Below are 21,589 nucleotides of genomic sequence, written 5' to 3'. Positions count from 1 at the left end.
TACAGGGATGCACCATTGTTTGGGGCATAACTATTTACTATCATTATGTCTTCCTGATTTATGGTTCCCTTAAGCAGTATGAAATGTCCTTCTTTATCCCTTTGGCTTGAAGTCCACTTTATCTGATATAAGGATGGAAATCCCTGCTTTTTTACTGAGTCCATGTGCATGGTAGGTTTTTTTCCCATCCTTTCACCTTTAGTCTGTGGATGTCTTTTTCTATGACATGAGTCTCTTGCAGGCAGCATATTGTTGGGTCTTTCTTTTTAATCCATTCTGCCAGTCTATGTCTTTTGATTGATGAGTTTAGGCCATTAACGTTCAGGGTTATTATTGAGATATGATTTGTATTCCCAGTCATTTGGCTTATTTTTGGTTTTTAAGTTGGCTTGGTTTCTCCTTTGAGTGTTTTTTCTCTAAGGTAGATCCTCCCTTTGCTGACCTCCATTGTTGTTTTTCATTTCCTCCTCATGGAATATTTTGTTGAGAACATTCTGTAGTGCAGGCTTTCTATTTGTAAATTCTTTTAACTTTTGTTTATCATGGAAGGATTTTATTTCATCTTCAAATCTGAAGGTTAGTTTTGCTGGGTATAGGATTCTTGGTTGGCAGCCATGTTCTTTCAGAGCTTGAAATACGTTGTTCCAGGCCCTTCTAGCTTTTAGAGTCTGGGTTGAGAAGTTGGCTGCTATCCGTATTGGTCTCCTCCTATATGTAATCTGATGCTTTTCTCTTGCAGCCTTCAAAATCCTATCTTTATTTTGAATGTTAGGCATTTTCATTATAATGTGCCTTGGTGTGGATCTGTTGTGATTTTGTGCATTTGGTGTTCTGTAAGCCTTTTGTATTTGATTTTCCATTTCATTCCTCAGGTTTGGGAAATTTTCTGCTATTATTTCATTGAATAGGTTGTTCATTCCTTTGGTTTGTATCTCTGCCTTCCTCAATCCCAATAATTCATAAATTTGGTCTTTTCATGATGTCCCATAGTTCTTGGAGATTCTGTTCATGATTTCTTACCATGTTCTCTGTTTGGGCAACTTTATTTTCAAGATTAAATATTTTGTCTTCATTGTCTGAGGTTCTGTCTTCCAAGTGGTCTAGTCTTTTGGTGATGCTTTCCATTGAGTTTTTTATTTGGTTTATTGTCTCCTTCATTTCAAGGATTTCCGTTTGGGTTTTTTTTGAGAATCTCTATCTCTTTGTTGAAATGATCTTTTGCTTCCTGCAGGTGCTCTTTCAGCTTATTGGTATTATCATTCATTGCCTGCATTTGCTCTCTTATCCTTTGCTTCACGAATCATCTTAATCATGTATAATCTTAAGTCTTTTTCTGACATTTCTTCTAACATACTGTCATTGGATTCTATTAATATAGAATCTAGAATTGTTTGGATCATTTTCTTCCCTTGTTTTTTCATGTTGTTCATGTATCTTCCCCTCTAGCAGTGCAGATCTGGGGTATTGCAGATTTCCCCCTATAGGCTTATAGTGGCCCTATAGGTTTCCAAAACCCTTTCTTTAAGGGGAGATCAATATTAGCAGTGCCCAGTTCAGACACTATGCAATCCTAGACCAAATAACCCCTATGAGGACAATAACAAAATTGTCATAATAAACAGAATGAGTTCAAATATTATCTTCAGCAAAATAAACAGATTTGCAACAAGGTCTGCAGTTTCTAATGGAGGACAAAGAGGATGCAGAGGGATGTAGAATGTGGCTGTTAATGGGATAAGAAAAGAATATACAGAAGTTCTAGATAATAGAAAGGGTGAGAGTGTAATCAAAAGAAATTGAATGTTAGCATGCAAAAAAGGGAGAAAGAGACTCTGAGGGAACAGGTAAACAAAAGGAAAAGAGAGCAAGAAAAGTAAAGAAATAAAAACTTAAATTTTTTCAATAAGGAGAAAAAAGAAAATCTACAGTATAACAGTCATATAGTAATGAAACCTCCCAGTGTTCAGTAGCCTGATACATGAGAGGTACCTGACAATGAGCTTCAAGCCTCCAGCAGGCGTCTCAGGATGGGATTTGCCCCACCGAAAGATTGGAGCTCTGGTTTCCAGGATTATCCATGATGGGCACTCTGGCTTTGAAATGTGTTGGCACATGGGGAGCTGCAGCTTAGGGTGTGGCCATGATCAGCTGGAGGTCCTGGAGGTGGGATGCGATTGGTCAGGCAGGGGTCCTGGAGGTCGGGTGTGTTTGGTGTGGTTGTGAGATCCTGGAGGCCGGATGCAATCAGTTGGTCTGGGGTCCTGGTGATAGGGCACAGTCAGTTGGTCTGGGGGTCCTGGCGGCAGGGAGCAGTCAGTGGATGTGAGGGCCCCAGAGGCAGGGAGTGATCAGTCGGACTGAGGGATCCTGGAGACGGGGCTCAGTCAGTCCGGCCAGGCTGGCTGTTTTCTCAAAATGGTGGCAGCCACATGTAATCAAACCTGCAGGTACTGTAACAGTGAACTTCCAGGCAACAGCAGGCAGCTGGTCCTCCACTGGCAGTCGGCGATCAGTTTGCTGACTGTTGTCGGACGATTGGGAGGTGAACCTTGTGCGCTGGGTGATGGATAGGTGTAAGGCAGGCGATGGACAGGTGAGAGGCAGGCAAATGGCGGATGATAGATGCCTGACAGTGAGCAATCTGCTCAAAAAAGTGTCTATATGCTGGCAGACTGCAGGTCATCACAGCAGAGAAATGGGGTAAACACCAGGGCATCGATAAGCAGCAAAAACTGCCTCACCAAGAAACAGATATCCTCTGCTTGAAACCAGAGTTACGGAGTGACAAAGAACGCAGCCTCCCTCTAGTCCGCCATCTTGGATCTCCCCCAATTGAGTTATATTTTTAACCTGCTCTAGTTTCCTAACTACCCAATTGCACTTCCTCAGTCTCTAATGATTAAGTCACACTAAACATTCTGCTATGATTATGAGTCTCACTAACACCTATAAAAACAGACCCCTCTTATAACCGATCACCATTTTCTCCCCTGAAAATGTACCATTCCACTACTGTTTAATAAAGACAGCTTGCTGCTCCGAGGTCTGCTCCCATTTCAGCCTTTTTTTTTCCCCTCACGGTATGATATCCCTCTTTCAGGAAAACACAGCTTTGGGGAATAACTCTTGCAAGATCCTGTGAGTTGTTGTTCCCAGCAGTCAAGGGCCTAAGGCAAGAGCTCCCCCAAATTCCTATCTCCTTCTCTTGGAACCAATTATACCTCATGCCTCTTTGCGGGTGGGTGGGGAGCAATTGACCTTCTTGGGAAATACATCTGGTGGCAATGAAAGTTGGTCCTTTGAGGAGATATCTAATCAATCGGCACTTGCTATAGCTGGAGCTGGTGTCTGGTGGTAATTGTGGAGGGCTGTTACTTGAGAACTTATCTGACAGTTTGAGTGAAACCTGTACTTCGATTCAACTGGCTACCCATTTCTTAAATCAAATCAATCCCAGTCCTTTGGGAAGAAGAAGGATTTCTCTTCTCTGGGGTCATCTGACCACCATATATACATAGATTTAGTCAGAATTCCTTGAGAGGTTCCTAATGAGTTCAAAGCCAGGAATCAGATAACAACAAATTCTGAATCAATTCTCTTTTGGTGGTCTACAATAAATAAGAATGTAGATTGGATTAATTACATTGATTATGAATAACAAAGGGTTATTAATTATATGAGAGAGGTTCTCAAAGGTATTACAAAAAATTAGATATTACAAATAGAATGATATGGAAAAAACTAATCACATTTATTATTATCCCTTTGTTATATTGGGAGTAATGACTACAGTTAGATATTATACAATTTCATGTATGGGAAGTCTTGTTCAATGATTTGGCTCTCACCAAACTCCAGTCACATATCAAAATAACCTTCCTATATTAGTCAAACGTGAATGTCAAAAGCTGTTATCCATACTTGAAGAAAAGAATTTATATAGATCATATATGAGGGGGAGATTTTAAGATTTATGGTTTCTTTTCTACCAAAGTAATGCAACACAGGCATATTTACAGTAACTTAAGTTTCAGGTGTATAATAGAACCATCTTAAATTAGGCAACCATGTGGTCAGAATGCAGTCATCTTAAATCAGGGACTCATGTGATTAGAAAGGAGCAATCTTAAATTAGGGGATCATATGACCAGAATGGAGCCATTTTTAAAATTTTGTAACAGGTATCCAATCACAACTATAGCCCGTTTTAGTGCCATCCCAATTTTAAAATTAGCTAATGGAGAAATTTTACACCCCACCCCCAACTCTTCCTATCAGGAGCCAGGGGCAGCACGTCCTTAGGGGTAAATGTTGGCAGACTGCCGGCCCAGGTGCGCGTGCTGGCTGGATTCCCTTCGGAGTGCACCCTTCTGCAGAAGTACCATTGTGCCTTGCGGACCCACTTCGACCGTGAGTTTGATTTCTTGTGGCATTCTGTGACCACGGGCGACTAGGCTTTGTCTTCAGTCTGTTAGGTGTTTATTGCTATGCCAGGGTCTTAGTCGACGTGTTATTTTGTCGCAATTTCAGAGACACGAGCAGCGCTCTCTTCTACAGGACGACACCACACCACGAGGAGCCTCCCGGGCGTTCTCGCCCCGCAACTGCAGTGAGTGCGGAGCGCTGCTGGGTATCTAGAAGGACCACACTCAGAGACCGGCGTGGCTTCGGAGCAGTCATGGGAAGGGAGACACTTCGGGGCCTCTACCTCGCCGCCGCCTAGTACGACAGGCAGAGTTCAGAGGCAGGGAGCCTCGGTAGCGGAGGGAGGGTCCGCAGGCACACGATCAGCCTCTGCTAGCCTCTCTGGTCCCGCCCTCCGGATGGATCCCAGGAGCCACTGTGCGCCCCGCCCCGCCCGCACCGCCGGGCGGTGATCCTGTATGCGTTCGCCGGGCGCGGTCTCCAGCCCTGGGAAGATGTTGGCAGCGGCCGCAGCGGCTGAGACAATGGCAGCGCCTTTGGGCAGGAAAGGTGGAAGGCAGCGGGACCAAGACGTATCCGGGACCCGGAGACTGAGGTCCGGGTTGCGTCTCCCGAGGCTGCTGGTGGTGCTCCCGCCGCTGCTGCTGCTCCTGCTGCTCCCGCTGTTGCTATTGCTGCTTCCCGCAGAGGCCGGGGCGGCGGCGACGTCGGGATCCGGCTCACTGGCATCCAAGGCCAAGGACTGTGATCCGCTCTGTGTCAACGGCGGCCGCTGCGACCCTGGCACCGGCCAGTGCGTCTGCCCCGCCGGCTGGGTGGGCGAGCAATGCCAGCACTGCGGGGGCCGCTTCAAGTGAGTTGGGGTGGTGTTGGAGGGTCCGGCGTGGTGGGGAGGCTGGGGTGAGGGGCGCTTGAGACCGCTCCAGCCCAGAGATGAATTCGGGACAGAAAGTGGGGAGGGAGGGCGGCCCTGCTCTATTTGAGATCCTTGGAGATCACCATCTCTGGCTTGGGTTTTTTCCTGTGGCGTAAGGTGAAAAGATGTGAGGTAGGAAGGTGGGGGTATCCCAAAAGTATTTGGGTGCTGAGGGTTAAATTGGAAGAATGCTTCGGATTCCAAAAACTATCAGAGTCAGTTTTGGAAACGGCCTAGTTTTGATAAACGAGATACCACGAAAAAGGCGAGTGAGCCAGTTCTTAACTAAATACTTCATTTTTAAAAATTGTTCAGTTTTTAAAAATTTTGATTCATTTTAACCTTCCCTTTTGCCCTAGGTCCTAATGAGTTCCCCAACTGTTGGAGGTTTGGGATGCTCTGAAGAAGCCGGGTCCTGGAAGTGATTAATTGGTGGAGATAAGAAAAGGAAAGGCATGAGATTTTAGGGATAGAAGACCAAGTGGTTGTTGACTAATGGAAAGTGAGGAGGCTAGCCTTTAGAAACTCACTGGCCAGTGGCAATTTAGAACAGGGTCTTTCCTGGAGAGGGAATGGAAAGCCATTCCTGTTTGCTCTGGTTTCTGAGCATATGGAGTTCGGAATTGGCTTGGTTTGGGGCAGTACCCTTTAGAGAGATCACTCACTAATTAATCAGCAGTTATGTATATTTGTTTCAGTTGTGCAAAGATTTCTGGATAAGACACACAAATAGATTAGTCAGACTTTGGCCTATTCCACAAGGAGTTTGGAAATAGAAAGAGGAAGATCAATACACAAAGTTAAAGATTAAAGTCATTTAGACTTTGGTCTAGTCCACAAGGAATTTGGAAGTAGAAAGAGGAAGAAGATCCATACACAAAAATCCTAGTCATAAGTACTACAGTCATCAAGCCTTTGGCAGATACTGAGTACTTTCCGCATCTGACCTGAGGGAGTAGCAAAATGTGGCGAACAAGACAGATTGGGTCCTACTCTCAGGGATCTTCTATTCTAATGTGGGTGACAAGCAGTTAACAAGTAAATAAATGAAGGAATGATAAGATCATTTCAGCTAATGGTGAATGTGATCACCAAAATAGAACCAGGTTGATCTGATAGAGAATTATAACCAGCCATGACTTTTGAGGCCCCTTGATTTGAGACCTGAATGAAGCACTGGAGAACCTGTGAAAACTTAGGGATGGAGGGGTTATGACTAGCTGGGACCTGCAAGGAAGCAAGACTTGAAGGAGGAGGTACCACTGGATTTGAGCATTTGAGGCTAAGTAGAATTTGGAAATGTAGAACTGGGGGAAAAAATTCCCAGATGGAAGGAAGGATGAAGACAGGGTTATGGAGGAAAGATTTGTTGGTGCCTCTGTAGAAGAGTTGTGAGGGAGAACTTTGGGATGATACAAATCATGGAATAAGATCTTCTAGGGAACACAAAGAACATGGAGCATATGAGAGCTTTATTTTAATGAATACAGAAACCAAGTGACTTCAGGACCAGTGTGTAGTGGGCTAGTTTTATTACTTACTTAGGAAGTTCTGATTTTTGAATTCTGCACATATTTGTTGAGGGCTCCTGTTTTTCTTTGTGTGTGTGTGCCGGAGGGGGGGGTTACTGGGAATTGAACCCAGGGGTACTTTACCACTGACCTATATCCTCAGCCCTTTCTATTTTATTCTTTAAATTTGAGACAGTGTCTTGCTGAGTTGCTCAGGTTGGCCCTTTGAATGTGGGATTGTCCTGCCTCAGCCTCCCAAATAGCTGGAATTATAGGCATGTGCCACCACACCTGTGAGACAGAATGGCAAACAAGTCAGATACAGTTCTGCTTTTGTGGAGCTAACCTTCCAGTTTGGGAATAAAAAAATGCAACAGTCAATCTATAGTAATTTTGTTTAAGGCTGTTAGGTGAAGAACAGGGGGCAGAGGACTTGACTTGTTTTGGAATGGGGTGAGGTTAGTCACTGGGTAAATGAGTTGAGATCTGAAGGGTGAGATGATCCTACTACCTGAAGGGTGGGATACTGAGAGGCCATCATGTCCAGAGGTTTGGTGATGAGTGGGATCATGGCAAGGTGGCAAGGTGACTGGAACAAAGGGAGCATGACAAGGTTGGACAGATTGGTGGGACCAGGCGTAGTGGAGATCTGTTGTTCAGATTGAGAATTTTGACCTTTAACCTAAGAACAGTGTGATGGCATAATTCACTCTTATTTTCATGATGTTATAGGCTATTAGATTATAGTTAAAGCAGAAATAGTTTTGAAGGTGAGGCTAGAACATTTTGAACTTGAGGTGCTTCCAGGATCAGGTGAATGGTTGATTGAGTCAAGTGAGGGTCCTTAACGTTCTGAAAATCTGGGACATGGTGGTGGGCAGTGGGACCCCCCAGAGTGGGAAGGGGCATTTGTAGGAAAGTCATTCTGCCTGTAGTATTCAGAGTAGGTGGACTCACTGAGCATGAGAGTCCAAGGGGGTTTCTAAGTGGGGTCTGTTAGCATGAGTCAGAACATCAGTAATGAGAACCTGAGATAGGCAGTCTGAATGGAGGCAGGGCTAGATGCTGTGTGGTGTTGCAGAGGTAAAACGGACAGGTCTTTCTTTGAAAATGGTTTGCTTTTGAGAAGAGAGAGGATTGTGGTGAGGGAACGAAAACTAGATCCTACCTTGAGTGATTCAGTGATATTATTAACAGACCTGGAGACCCAGGAGAAGTCGAATTTTGTACATACTGAGTTTGGGGTGGTCTTAGGTATGCACATGGCACTCATAAGTGTTGGAGGTATCCACCTAAGAGGGGTATTGCCAGGGAGAGAGACTGGTCTTGTGTCCACATGAACAGTCCAGAGGATTAGAGAACTGCTTGTAATGGAGAACAGACACTCTTGACACTTATTGTCTCAAATAGTGTCACATGTAAGTGAATGAGCTCCCCTAGCTATTGAGGACACTCCCTTTGAACTTCTTTTAGCTGATATCAGTGCTTTTTAATGGACAAACAATTATAACTGGTTCTGATGATATTATAATACATGCCTTCTGGTATTTACATTTTTTAAAATGAAAGCAGGAGGAAGTTGTCAAGTCTTTAAAAAAATCTTTCAGTTGAAGATATTTGGGGGTAAAGAGTTATGTGTTTTGATTTAACTATTAACTTCTTTGTTATTAAACTGAAGGGTATTAAACGAATGCATTTCTGACTTACAATAGCATCAAGTCATTAAATTCTTTTTTAATTGTAGCGGAATACAACACCTTTATTTCATTTGTTTAGTTTTATGTGGTGCTGAGGATTGAACCCAATGCTTCACACATACTAGGCAAGCACACTACCACTGAGCCACAACCACAGCCCAAGTCATTTCTTTAAAGCTTATGAGTTATATAAATCCTGTCTTATAATTTCTGTTATAGGTCTGTTTCTTTTTTTCTCTTTTTTGTGGGACTGCAGATTGACCTGAAGGGTGGTCTACCACTGATCTATATTCCCAGCTTCCCTTTTTATTTTTTGAACTTTAAGACTGGCTTGAACTTGAGATCCTTTGACCTCTGACCCTGGGTAGCTGGGATTATAGGCATGTGCCCTATTTGACAAGAGACATGAACCTATGGATTCAACAGTGTACGTAAACTCCAAGTAGTAAAAATGCAAAGAAACAGATGCCAAGACACACCGACTCCAGCTTCTGAAAACTAAAGAAAAAGAAAAAAATTTTGAAGTTAGTAAGAAAATACTGACACATTACTTTTAATGGACAAAATAATTCAAATGACAACAGATTTCTCACCCCAAACTATGGTTGCTAGAAGGAAGTAGCACAGCTTTCTTCAAATACTGAAAGAAATGAACATTGTTTAAGTCACCCTAGAGTTCTGTGTCCAATGAAAATATCTTTTAAGAAAGAAGATATTGGTAACTCAAGCTTGCGATTCCAGCTAATAGAGAGACTGAAGCAGGAGGAACAAGACCAGTTTGGGCAATTTAGTGAGAACCTGTCTCAAAATAAAATGAAAAAGCACTATATGTAACTCAGTGCTTGCCTAACATACTGGAGGTCCTGAGTGCAATCCCTTGTCCGGAAAAAAAAAAAAGGAAAAAAGGAGCAAACTTTCTTATAATTAGAATTTCAGAGAGAAAGGAGAATGAGATTAGGGCTTAAAGAGTATTTGAAAGAAATAATGGCAAAAGAAACCAACCTGAGGACACAAGGAGCTGTGAAAGCCCCATAAAGGATAAAACTCAATGAAATTCATCCTAAGATGCATCATAATTAAACTCTTAAATTCTAAAGGCAAAGAATCTGTCTTAAAAGCAGCCAGAAAGAAATGATGCATTGCCTGTAGGGAACACCAATTCAAATGACAGGAAGTTTCTCATGTGAAACCATGGGAGGCAGGAGGAACTGGCATAAAACTGTCTCAAATTCTGTTTCTGTTGAAACTGTCCCTTAGGAGGTAAAGGGAAATAAAAACGTTCTTAAATCATGGAAAGCTAAAAGAGAATTTGTTGCTAGTATACTTAACCATTAAAAATTGACTCAAGGAAATTTTTTAATCAGAAAGGAAATGATAAAGGAAGGAACAATGAAACAATTGGAAGGAAGATGGAACAATGGGGGAACAGAAATATGGGTATATTTAATAATAGGTTCTCTTTTCCTTCTAAGTCTTAGCAATCATATTTGATAATCAAATAAAAATATAAGACTGTCTGGTACTAAACATGATATTTATGTGAAGACAAAAGCACCTAAATGGAAGTGACGTTTCTATACTTCACTCAAAGTAGTGAAATGTTACTAGTAAATAGATTATTATAAAGTACATGTTTATATTCTACTAACCACTTAAACAACTATGCAAAAAAAATAAAAATAATAATAATAATCAAGATGGAACGTGTGATGGTTAGTTTTAGGGGTCAGCTTGACTGGGTTAAGTGATACCCAGAAAATATGGTGATATAGCTCAGTGGTAGAGCTAGCCTAAATAAGGAAAATTTATATGACCTCACCTAGTGGAAGGTGAATTTTATTGCTTTCCTGGAGCTGGAAACCAATCTTCTTCTGCTCTTAAACATCAGAACTCCAGATTCTCTGATCTTCAGACTCTAGGACTTATACAAGCTAGGTCTTTCAAGTCTTTGTCCTTTGGCTGAGAGTTATTCCATCAACCTCCCTGCTTCTCAGTTCTTTGGAGTTGAACTGAGCTCTGCCACTGGCTTCCTTGATTATCTAGCTTGCAGACGGCCTATCATGGTACATTTCAGTTTCCATAGTGCATGAGCCAATTTCCCTGAAAAATTCACTCCATGTATCCTATTGGTTCTTTTTCTCTGGAGAACCCCAGTACAGAATCCTAAAAAATGTTCACATGATCAAAGAGAAACAGAAGGAGAACTTAACCCTGGACATTATAAATAACTACCTAGATGTAAATGGGCAAAATACTAATCAAAAGACAAACACTGACCAGGTTCCATGATACACACCTTTAATACCAGCTACTTGGGTGGCTAAGGTAGGAAGTTTGCAAGTTTGATACCAACTTTCTCAAAATAAAGGTTTGGAGAATAAGAAAAGTAGATCTCTGTATCAGGCAAGCATAGCAGAAGGAGAGAATTGCAAGGAAGCTGAGAGATTTTCAGGATATGATTGTTGTGATGGACCATGGAATCTTAACCAGGTAAGTGAGAAAGTGAAACGTGTTCATGGTAAGTAATTAATAGTGAAGAAGTGGTAGTTCCGTGTATTGGCAGTCCCTTTGAACTGAAGACTCAATAGAAAGGGGAAAGAGGATAAATGAACTGGAGAGATAAGAGTGCTTAAAATGCATACTCCAGTATGCATTAATGTACCCAGTCTGCTTAATTTGCATTGTATTGAGAATTAAGAAAGATATTAATGTCTGAAATTCTGAGAGATTGACTTTTAAAAATTTAAATTACAGGCTAACTGGATCTTCTGGGTTTATAACAGATGGACCTGGTTATTATAAATATAAAACGAAGTGCACATGGCTCATTGAAGGACAGTAAGTAGTAATGATTGACTTCATTTTTTATTTCTGTTTTTTTATTTAGGATAGAGCTCAGTGTGGCATTATTTTTCCAACAAATGAAATTACCAAATTGTAGCATAAATATCTAAAATATGTTTTATTTGATAACTTTTCATTTGGTGAATGATTCTAAGTTTGAAATTTTCTTCCTCTTTTTTTTTTTTTTTTTTTTTTTTTTTCCGGTGCTGGGGAGCTGGGGATTCAACCCAGTGTCTTGTGTTTGTTAGGCAAGCACTCTACCACTGCTATAGCCTCAGCACCTTAATTTTCATTGTCGATTTTTTTCAAATTTCAGATTGATTTAAACTGCTACAAAAAATTGTATGCACCAGAAATTTGTACATTTTCAACTGCAATAGTTAAAAACCTGTTAAAGTACTTTTAACCGTTTGCTTAAAGTTTTATAAATTATAATATTTTGTAATTTTCCAAAATACCTACTTTTGTCATGGCAGAAAAATCAGAATAACCACTCTTGCCTTAATGTCCCTTCTCTGGATCTCCTGGGTCCCTCCAGCTTTTCCCTCCTTTTTCTCCTTCCCTTCATGCAAAGGAGTATTTCTCATGGAAGAAATATTTCTCAAACTTTTTTAGTTCCAGGATCTCCTTATACTCTTCAACTTTGAGGATTCCAATTAACTTGTGTTTATCTATACTTACCATTTTAGAAATTAAAACCAAGAAATACTATTTAAGAATTTATTTAAAAGCAACAAGTATAAACCCAGTATATGTTAGCATAAATGTCACTTTTATGAGATAAAAAAAACTCCTTATATTTAAAGAAACTTGTGGGAAAAGTGGCATTCTTCACATTTTACAAATGTTTTTAATGGGTACATCAGGACTGTTATGTTTTGTTTTGTTAAATATGGCATACTTAAGCAGATTTAAGTGTAGATGGGAAAGTTTTATATAAGAGGGAAATAGTAAATATTTGAGAGATGGAAGGAAAAATAGGTTTATTCTGGGAAATGAGAACTTCATGGATTTTTGTCTACAAAGCTGAGCATAAGCAGGAAGGTGGAATTGGCTGGTTTGAAATAATCACTGAAAACTAGTGATTGTGGAGATGGAGGGTGAGTTAGTAGTAGGACTGCAGGCAGAATCCAAGAGATGGGTACTGGAAGCCGTCTGCCTGGTGGTATAACATCTCCAGTACAGCTGTTTTCTTTGGACTCAATCCAAAGAAAACATTTATCGGTCAAAGCTGATAAATGTTTTCCCATAGATGAGGGCTTTTGCCAGGCGATACAAGCAGAGGGCAGGGAAGTTTGGAGAACTGGCAGGTGTGTTTGTGAATGATGCAGTGTGGAATCTGAAGTTGGATAAGAAAGAAAGTGCACAAGTGGAAGGGCTAATGCATTGGTTCAGAGGCTGTTAGACTCTGGCTGTTCCAGACTGCTAAATGGACTGTAAAGCCCCAAGAGTCATGGATCACATCTGTTTTGTTTCCCATTGCATGTTTAATGTCCTCTTGCACGTAGTAAGTACTGAGTAAGTCTTTGACAAATGAAGGAATGCTGTTTATATACTATTAATGTCTTTTCTTGTAAATTCTTTAAAAGTTTCTATTTTCTCCAATGTTTAATGGTTTTGATGATTATTATAAATTGCTGTTTTTGTTCTTTTTCAGGCCAAATAGAATAATGAGACTTCGTTTTAATCATTTTGCTACAGAGTGTAGTTGGGACCATTTATATGTTTATGATGGGGACTCGATTTATGCACCCCTAATTGCTGCCTTTAGGTAAGCTCAGTCATATAAGTAGTAAGTCATCATTATTTTATTTCTGAATTTAAACCTGTCTTCTACATTGCATTCTTACTGGATTCACTGTTAATATCACATAGCACATTCACTTCATGGAACCTGTAGTTTTGGAGTCCAGTTGCTTATGTGCTAGTCCTGACTTGGCTCCTCTGACTAGTGGGTCAATTTCTGTGCACAGTGCTTGATCTCTCTTCCATTTTGCTGATCCTTAAAGATGTAATAGTATTACCAAGTTTACCTGCTCTTTATGGTGGGGGTGAGGTTTACCTTTTCAGAAAAATGTTTGAGTAGTATGTTGAATATAATATTTTTGTGAAAATTAAAATTGGAAACCATGTCTATCTTGTTCTTATGTGTTGTTACATAGGACTTCAGGAATTCTTTGCTGAATTCAAATATGGTTTGTGTGTGTTTGTATGTGTGTGTGTCTATCTGCATTAATATACATGTATATGTATTTATGTGTGTGTTATTATGGACAAGGGAAATTTTTGGAAGAATACACATAAAATGAAGAGTGGTTACCTGCTAAGAACAAGGTATTTATTTCTCTTATTTATTTATAATTAATAAATAATAATCATTTTTTGTTATTTTTTTCCAACAAGTACATTCTACATTAGAGGTTAAATAAAACAATCTCACCAACTATATGGGATGTTCTGAATTGCTTTGGTATCTTAGTTTTAATAAACAGTATGCAGCAGCATTGTTTATTGTTTTTTACTTAAGTACTTTAGTATATATTTTCAAAGAATAGAGATATTTTTAAGGGACATAAGTAATTTTTTTTAAAGAAGTGGGGTCTTACTATATTGGCCAGGCTGACCCCAAACTCCTGGGCTCAATCAATTCTGTTGCCGACCTCTAAGAAGCTGGGAATACAGACACTCACTGCTGTGTCTGAGGAAGACTTAAAAGTCTTTTTTTTTTAAGTTGAAGAGGGACACAATACCTTTATTTCATTTATTTATTTTATGTGGTTCTCAGGATTAAACCCAGTGCCTCACACATGGTAAGCAAGGGCTTTACCACTGAGCCATAACCCCAGCCCAAGGCTTAAGTCTTAAGGCATAGTTTTCATCTTCAAAAATTTTAACATTGTACAACAGTTCAACCAACTGCTTTTATTACACTTTGTCAGCAGACCCAAAATGTACTTTATATAAATTTCCCCCTCCAGTACAAGATCTAGTCTAGGTATTGCTTCTAATTGCCACAGCTCTTTTACCTGCTTTAATCTAAAACAGAGGTTGGTAAATCTTTTCTATAAAGGGCCAGATGTAAACATTCTCAGCTTTGTCTCTGAGAGTGGAGAGGTTTAAGTTGACTCTGAACTGGTATATCACATTTATAGTTTATATATTAGAGTTTTAGAAAAAATCAGAATTTATTTGCCATACAAATGTGAGAACAACCAGGGTGATTATCTTAAAGACTCTTGGTGCTCTGCATCACTGTGACTTTGCTGGGTATTCCACAGGTACACGTGTGGAGCACCTTGTAGTGCAGGCATTCTGCTAGGTCCGTGGGTAGGAGATGCAGAGGCGGTGGTGATGCAGAAGGAAAGTGGTTTTCCTCCCTGGGAACATTCTTCCAAAGAACACTGTTCCTTTTAGAATTATGATTTTTTTTTTTTTTTTTTTGGGTGCTGGGGATCGAACCCAGGGCCTTGTGCTTACAAGGCAAGCACTCTACCAACTGAGCTATCTCCCCAGCCTAGAGTTATGATTTTTTAAAGCAAGTGGTTTAGTGATGAGGCAGTTGTTAGACTGCGAACAGAGGCCTTCTGAAAGCAGGGCTCAGTCGGTCTACTTCTGCGATTTTCACAACTGGTTCTAAACAATGGTGGTCTGTGTTTAGAATATAAAATCATGAGCAACCTGAGAGCAGGCCGTTTTTGATTTGCTCAGGTTGAACAAGTGGCTGTAGCCCAGGCTGAACCTGCACTTACTGCCTTCCTTAGGGGCAGGGGTAGGGAGGTGGGAGCTGCACAGGGTGACAGCTGGGGCACTCCTGCAGCTCCCTTTCCTCACCCACAGGCCTTCCTTTGTCTCCTGTGCTGAGAGAGGCCGTTTGTTCATTTACTCTGTAAAAGTTCATTTTTGTCTTAAACCAGTCATTTTGCTTTCACACTGGGAGAAATCCACACACTCCAAAGCTGTCACAGTTTCAAGTTTATGAAGCAAATAGTAGCGAACCCTCCCTGACAGTGGGAAAGCTGATCCACTTTCTCTGGTTGGTAAAGTCATTCATCCTGCATATTTAAATGTCCCCACCGTATGAAGAAGGCCGCCAGCTATCACTGGAGCACCTCCTAGTGGGAGGCTTAAGCCCCATATACTTGACCAATTTGTTCCTCATGATGTCACTGTGAGCTGCACAGGATTTCTCCCACTGTGCATTTGAGGAAATTGAGGCTCAGAGATGTTGGTGACGTGGAACAAGGATTGGAGCTCAAGTCTCTTTGATCCTAAAATTTGTGCTGGGCTAGCAGAGAGTGCACGACCTCTCGCTTGCAACTGCATTCCCAGATCCTTTCTGGAATGTGCCTGTATTTCTCATGGGAAGATTGTTTTTGACATACCTGTTTGTAGGAGGCCTTGTAATTATCCCTTCAACATTCTGGTACAGATAGAGTATTCCTAATCCATAAATCTGAAATGCTCCAAAACATAAAAGTTTTGTTTTTTGTTTTTTGTTTTTTTTTGGTACTGAAAATTGAACCCAGGGGTGCTTAACCACTGAGTCACATGCCTAGTCCCTTTTTATATTTTATTTAGAGATAAGGTCTCTCTGAGTTGCCTAGTGACTTGCTAAGTTGCTGAAGATGGCTTTGAACTTGCAATTCTCCTGCCTCAGCCTCCGCTGGGATTACAGATGTGCACCATGGCGCCCAGCAAAGTTTTTGAACAGTGACATGATGCCACAAGTGGAAAATTCCACATCATGGAACTTTGTTTCATAAATTATTAAATATACTGTATAAAATTATCTTTGGGTTATGTGTATGGGGTGTGTACATGCAATGTAAATCAGTTTTCTTTTTTTAAACATTTTTTTATTTGTTGATGGACCTTTATTTAATTAATTTATTTATATGTGGTGCTGAGAATCAAACCCAGCGCCTCAAACATGCTAGGCAAGCACTTTACCACTGAGCTACAACCCCAGCCCCAAATCAGTTTTCTGTTTCTGTTTGTGTCCTAGCTCCAAGATATCTCATTATGTATATGCAAATATTGCCAATTCTGACAAAATCTGAGATTTGAAACACACGTGGTCCCAAGCATTCAAATCAAGTCTGCTTGACCTCTGTGTAAAGCAAATGAAAACATGGTGATGCAAAACTTTCACTTAGGATTCTGACTGAATGACCCATCTTCCGAGAGCCCTTCCGACCGCCTTTCTGATCCAGCATCTCCTGCTCTCTTCCTCTGCCCCGTTTCCTTTCATGGCATTGTAAGAACACACACATGCGTGTGAGGGTATCAGGGCTTATTTGTTTTTCTAACTGAACTCCTTGAGGGTAGGAACATTGTCTTCTTCACTATCGTATTCCTGGTACCCAGAACAGTGCCTCATGTGTAGTAAGAGCTTAGTAAACATTTGTTACCTGAATACCTGGTAGAAAATATGTCAGTGTTTTCTGGACACCCCTGGGGTGCCTTCCGAGTCTTTGGGTTCCTGAGTGCTGTTTTCATGTTAAAAATTAAGTGGAAATCCCATCCCCTCCTGTCTTACTCCATGCTTATGTAGTCTTCAGTCATATTTATATGTTCAGGTCAATGTACACATATTCTAGGCCTGTTGTTTTGCTCCTTCCTGTCCCATCAGGGTGCACAGGTGAACTCCTGAGGCCCAGCGCCTGGTTCATCAGCTCCCTGTGGATGAGCACTTGGATGTTTTCAACCTGTTGTCATCCGAGTGGTGCTGCAGTTAGGATTCTTGTGTATTTTCCTTTGTGAACAGGAACAAGTATTTTCTCTGCAAAGAGAATCACTAGGTCAGAGTGAATGAGCACTTAAGATGGTCATGGCCCTGAGGTGGGAGTTTACCTGGTGTGTGCTCTAGGAAGGGACTGGGGTTGAGGGCGAGAGAGTGAAGGGGAGAGTGCTAGAGATGTTTGTTCACCGAGTGGGAGTGCGTGCAGCAGATTCCATGGGACTTGGTAAGGATCTAGGCATTGGCCAAATGTGATGGTGGGGGAGGTGAATCAATAATGGGGAAGCCCAGAGCATGTGAAGAAATGCAAATGGCAAGTAGACATAGGAAAGTTATTAACCTGAGGAGCAGAGAAGAATGCAAAATCACAAAAGTCTCCTAATAAATTAGCAAAACTAACTTAAAATGGGCAATCATACTTGGTAGTGTGAGGTGGGATAGACCCTTTCAATCTGGTTTGATACAGATTAAGATTTCAAATTAGCATATCTTTCGTGGAAAACAAGACATTTGACCCAGTCATTTTCTTCCTTACTTGGATTTATTTAAAATGTTATGTGCTGGCCTCTGAAGTCCTTGGGAGAGCTTAGGGAGCTTTTAGTGACAGGAAATACCTGTGGTATGTAATGTGCAAAATAGAATGTAAAATATTAATGATATCAATTAGGGAAAGCAAATGCATCAGAATGCCAATAGTGTTGGAGTTGTGGGTTTATCTAGCTTCTTCATATTGCTATGTAAATAAATATTTCATTTAACAATATTTTGTGTTCCAGTACTACATATTTGTCATTCATCAACTTATAATGTTTACTACTTTATGTCATGGAAATTTAGAGAATTATAAGATGGTGTATAAAAAATAGAGCCTTTGATTTCAAATTTTATTAGAAATGCAACCCAGAATAAAGGAAACCTAGCAAAAGATAGACAGCTAATAGAGTAGCTGTGTGCATCCATCCTAGGACTTCACCCTCTGCCTGCATGTGCTTTCTAAAGGTGTAAAGATGAATTCCAGTTTTGAATTGTCTCTGCTACAGTTTAATATGACTGATATTGTGCTATAAGAAATGTGTTTTCATTTCAGTGGCCTCATTGTTCCTGAGAGAGATGGCGATGAGACGGTCCCTGAGGTGGTTGCCACATCAGGTTATGCCCTTCTGCATTTTTTAGTGATGCTGCTTATAATTTGACTGGATTTAATATCACTTACAAGTAAGATACTTAAATCTAATTTTGTGATTTTATTCAAAAGACAATATGTTTTAATGATAATAATGAAAATATTGAGGGCTTACACTGTGCCAGGCATTTCAATAAGCAGTTTTTATGGGTTTTCTCATTTAAAGTTCTTTTAAAAACTCAGTGAGGTTCAGGCGCTGTTTTTCTGCCTATTTTACAACTGAAGAAAATGATGTGAAAAGGTTAAACAAATTCCCAGCGTAAGCCGTGGGAACCACCATTTCAACCCAGGTGTTGCTGCTATTGAACTTCTCCTGGAGGAAAGGGGTGTTTTCCTGCTAATAGATAATAACATCAGGGGGTTTTACTAAGTGCAATTTAACAAATGTTATCAGTAGTTTCCATGTACTCAGTAGTAAAGAAATTTGTAGTATAAAAGTATCTTGATAGTACATGTTTTAGTCAGTTTTTTGTTGTTGTTGTTGTTGCTGTGACCAAAAGACCTGGCAAGAACAACATAGAGGAGAAAAAAGTTTATTTTGGCTCATGGTTTCAGAGGTCTCAGTCCATATAGATGGCTGACTGTCGCTCTCGCCAGCAAGAACGACCCGGAGACGTGATGGGTGGCAAGCTTCTTTATTAACAGCTGATTCTTCTTTTTATTTCTTCCCCTTTTGGGAAGTTATTGTCACTTATATAGGTTATATCAACTAATTAGAATATTCATGATATGTGGGGAGAAGATAGACGTATATGGGTATAACTTGAAGCACCTAAAAATCACGCAAGAATCATGCAGAGGCCCTGACCAATTACTGAGACTTCCTCAAGGTGAAGTTAGTTGTATACGTGCAGAATAGCAGTTTTTCAACCTCACTGGCAGCTTGCCAGGCGCCATCTTGGCCAGGCTCCACCTAGGGCCAGGGGTCCGGCCGAAACCCCGACAGTTCCCCCTTTTTTCTTTTAAAAGAAAAGCTCGGGACCAAGCCTGTCTTAGGCGGAGTGGTCAACCACCGTCCTTACCCGTCATCGGATAACTGCAGAGCATGCTACAGCTCCTGTCTTAGGTTGGTACGGCGTTACCTACTACCTTACCCGTCTGGTCAATGGTCCAGCCTCGCGAGCCACACTTGTGGGGAGCTGCCGGCCTCTAGGGCAGCCATGGCCTGATGGAAGATGATACGATCTCTCGCTTGACTCTGGTGCACACGCATGATAGTGCGTGAGAGGAAGATAACAGCAATGATCATAAGCATGCATAATGCTCCCATACCAGCCCACTGCTTAATAAAACTGAAAGAGGAGGATAACCAATTTAGCACTTCAGACATTGGAGCTACATCAACTCTAGTAGCATTAAGGCTAACAATTTGAGATCTAAGAATAACTGTAAGATTATCAAATTCATAAGACCAGTTGGAACGTAGCTGAACAGACAAGATTCTAGACAAATTTGCTGCATAGCTGAAGTTATGATAAGCTATGGGTGTAACACAAAGTCCTCTTAGGTGATAAATGCATCCTACGCTTAACAGTTCCTGCAAAATGTCCATTTGTTCCTGGAGTAAGTCCACCCTCTGGTTCACCAAGAGAATTCCCGCTTTCATGTGTTGATCTACTGTTTGTTGAGTAGACAGAGCAGTAGCTGTCTGCTGGACCACTTCATTAAGCTTAGTTGCTGACTGTACTGATGTCGTCAAGGCTACAGCTGCTGCGGCTGCTGATGCAACTATGGTGGTAATGACTGCTGCGGTGATTCCAAAGTCTCTCTTGTTTCTAGAAAGCAATACTGGCAATTCATCATCTGTAACATAGACTGGGACTGGTAGGAAGGTAGGAACACACATTAAGTCTGCCAGCAGGAACCTAGAAGCATTTTAACATTGAGAGATAGCACAAATCTGAAGTACAATTGAGAGAAGCAGTTGTTTTGTTACATAGTTGAACTGTTCCTCCTAAGAGACTAAAAAGAGGTAGTAAATTAGTTTATTCCGTGGAAACACACAAACTGAGCCGCAGCTCCAGTAAAGCACCGAGTTACCCTTATTACCCAGAGTTAAAAAAAAAACCCCAAACAAAGAGACAAAGAGAAAGTTTATCTTTAGGGGACCTGAAGGTCTCCTCTATTCCCCCTTTTTGTTTATAAAGAGCATTTTTGAGGGTGAGATGTGTATGTTCAACAATACCTTGTTTTTGTGGGTTATAAGGTACATCTGTGGTTAGAGTTATTTTAATTTTAGTGAGGAATTGGTTCTTACCAATTTTAGTTTTTAAAGAAAAATTTAGACTTTATAACGTAGTACAATCTTTGACAGTTGCTTAACCATAATTGTATAAACCCCTATTTTTAAGACAATTGTTCTAAAGAATAAAACTTAAGAGACACAAAGTTAAGAATGAATTGGTGTTTCTAAGAAATCCTTGTCATTTTACCATGTCATTTTACCATATAGATTAAACTTTGGCTTATATCAGAACATTAGTATTTCACCTTAGGAAAAACCTTAAATAGCTTTAGCTGATTTACATACATACAACCAACTTAGTTACACATAGACTTGTTGAAACTTGTCCTTTATTACACACAGACTTTCTTATCCAGAAACATTTTCTTTTCCTTTTTATTAAATACATTTTTAAACCCAGAACCTTTTATTTTTTCTTTTTTATCTGTCGACCCCTTTTTGTTCACATTCTGAAGCAACTCTTATGAAATTTTTGAATTTAGATAAATCACCCTATTTTAATAAGATTAAATATTTTGTTGTTTATAGTACCCTTAATTGAAACACAGTTGAAACTTTTGGGACCCTTTATATGTAGAATTCCACTTGTTAGGACATAACTCTTAGTAACCTTGTTTCTAGTTTAGTGAGGACATAAAGTAATTGTAAACCCTTTTATTTACCAACCTATGAAAACACCAATAATGTTTAAGTATGATACCCCATGGAATTTGAGGAGTTAAAAGTACTTGATGTTATTTAACAATTAGCATTTCAACTTTGTAAATTAACCAGACGTCTCTACAAACACATTTGAGTAATCCCATACATGTTAACTCCAATTTATTTATTTTATAAAAACCAAGATATCAGACAAGTGTCCTGAACAGGATCTGTTGCCTCTTTCCTGCTGAAGAAAAGTCCTAGAAGCAATTGATATTAGACATTGTTTAACATTAACATTTCATTAGTTTGACCACCTGGAAACTTGCAAGTTATTTTTAAAAATATTTTACTTTTATTAGTTTACCCAATTTAAATTGAACCCT

The 21,589-nt window shown here is 40.2% G+C and overlaps 1 protein-coding gene across 1 annotated transcript in view; it reads left to right on the top strand.

The window, feature by feature from the left end:
* The first annotated feature begins 4,754 nt into the window (after positions 1-4,754).
* LOC124977466 (attractin-like) overlaps positions 4,755-21,589 on the top strand; it is a 94,194-nt gene continuing 77,359 nt past the window's right edge. The window contains 5 exon segments of the mRNA XM_047541025.1: positions 4,755-5,278; positions 11,304-11,387; positions 13,051-13,164; positions 18,221-18,297; positions 18,300-18,348. Of these exon segments, the coding sequence (XP_047396981.1) occupies positions 4,884-5,278; positions 11,304-11,387; positions 13,051-13,164; positions 18,221-18,297; positions 18,300-18,348 (719 nt within the window). The 5' untranslated portion in view covers positions 4,755-4,883.

This window comes from Sciurus carolinensis, chromosome 2 (genome assembly GCF_902686445.1).
Source record: "Sciurus carolinensis chromosome 2, mSciCar1.2, whole genome shotgun sequence".
Taxonomy (NCBI): domain Eukaryota; kingdom Metazoa; phylum Chordata; class Mammalia; order Rodentia; family Sciuridae; genus Sciurus; species Sciurus carolinensis.
This window is presented reverse-complemented; position numbering and strand designations above follow the sequence as displayed.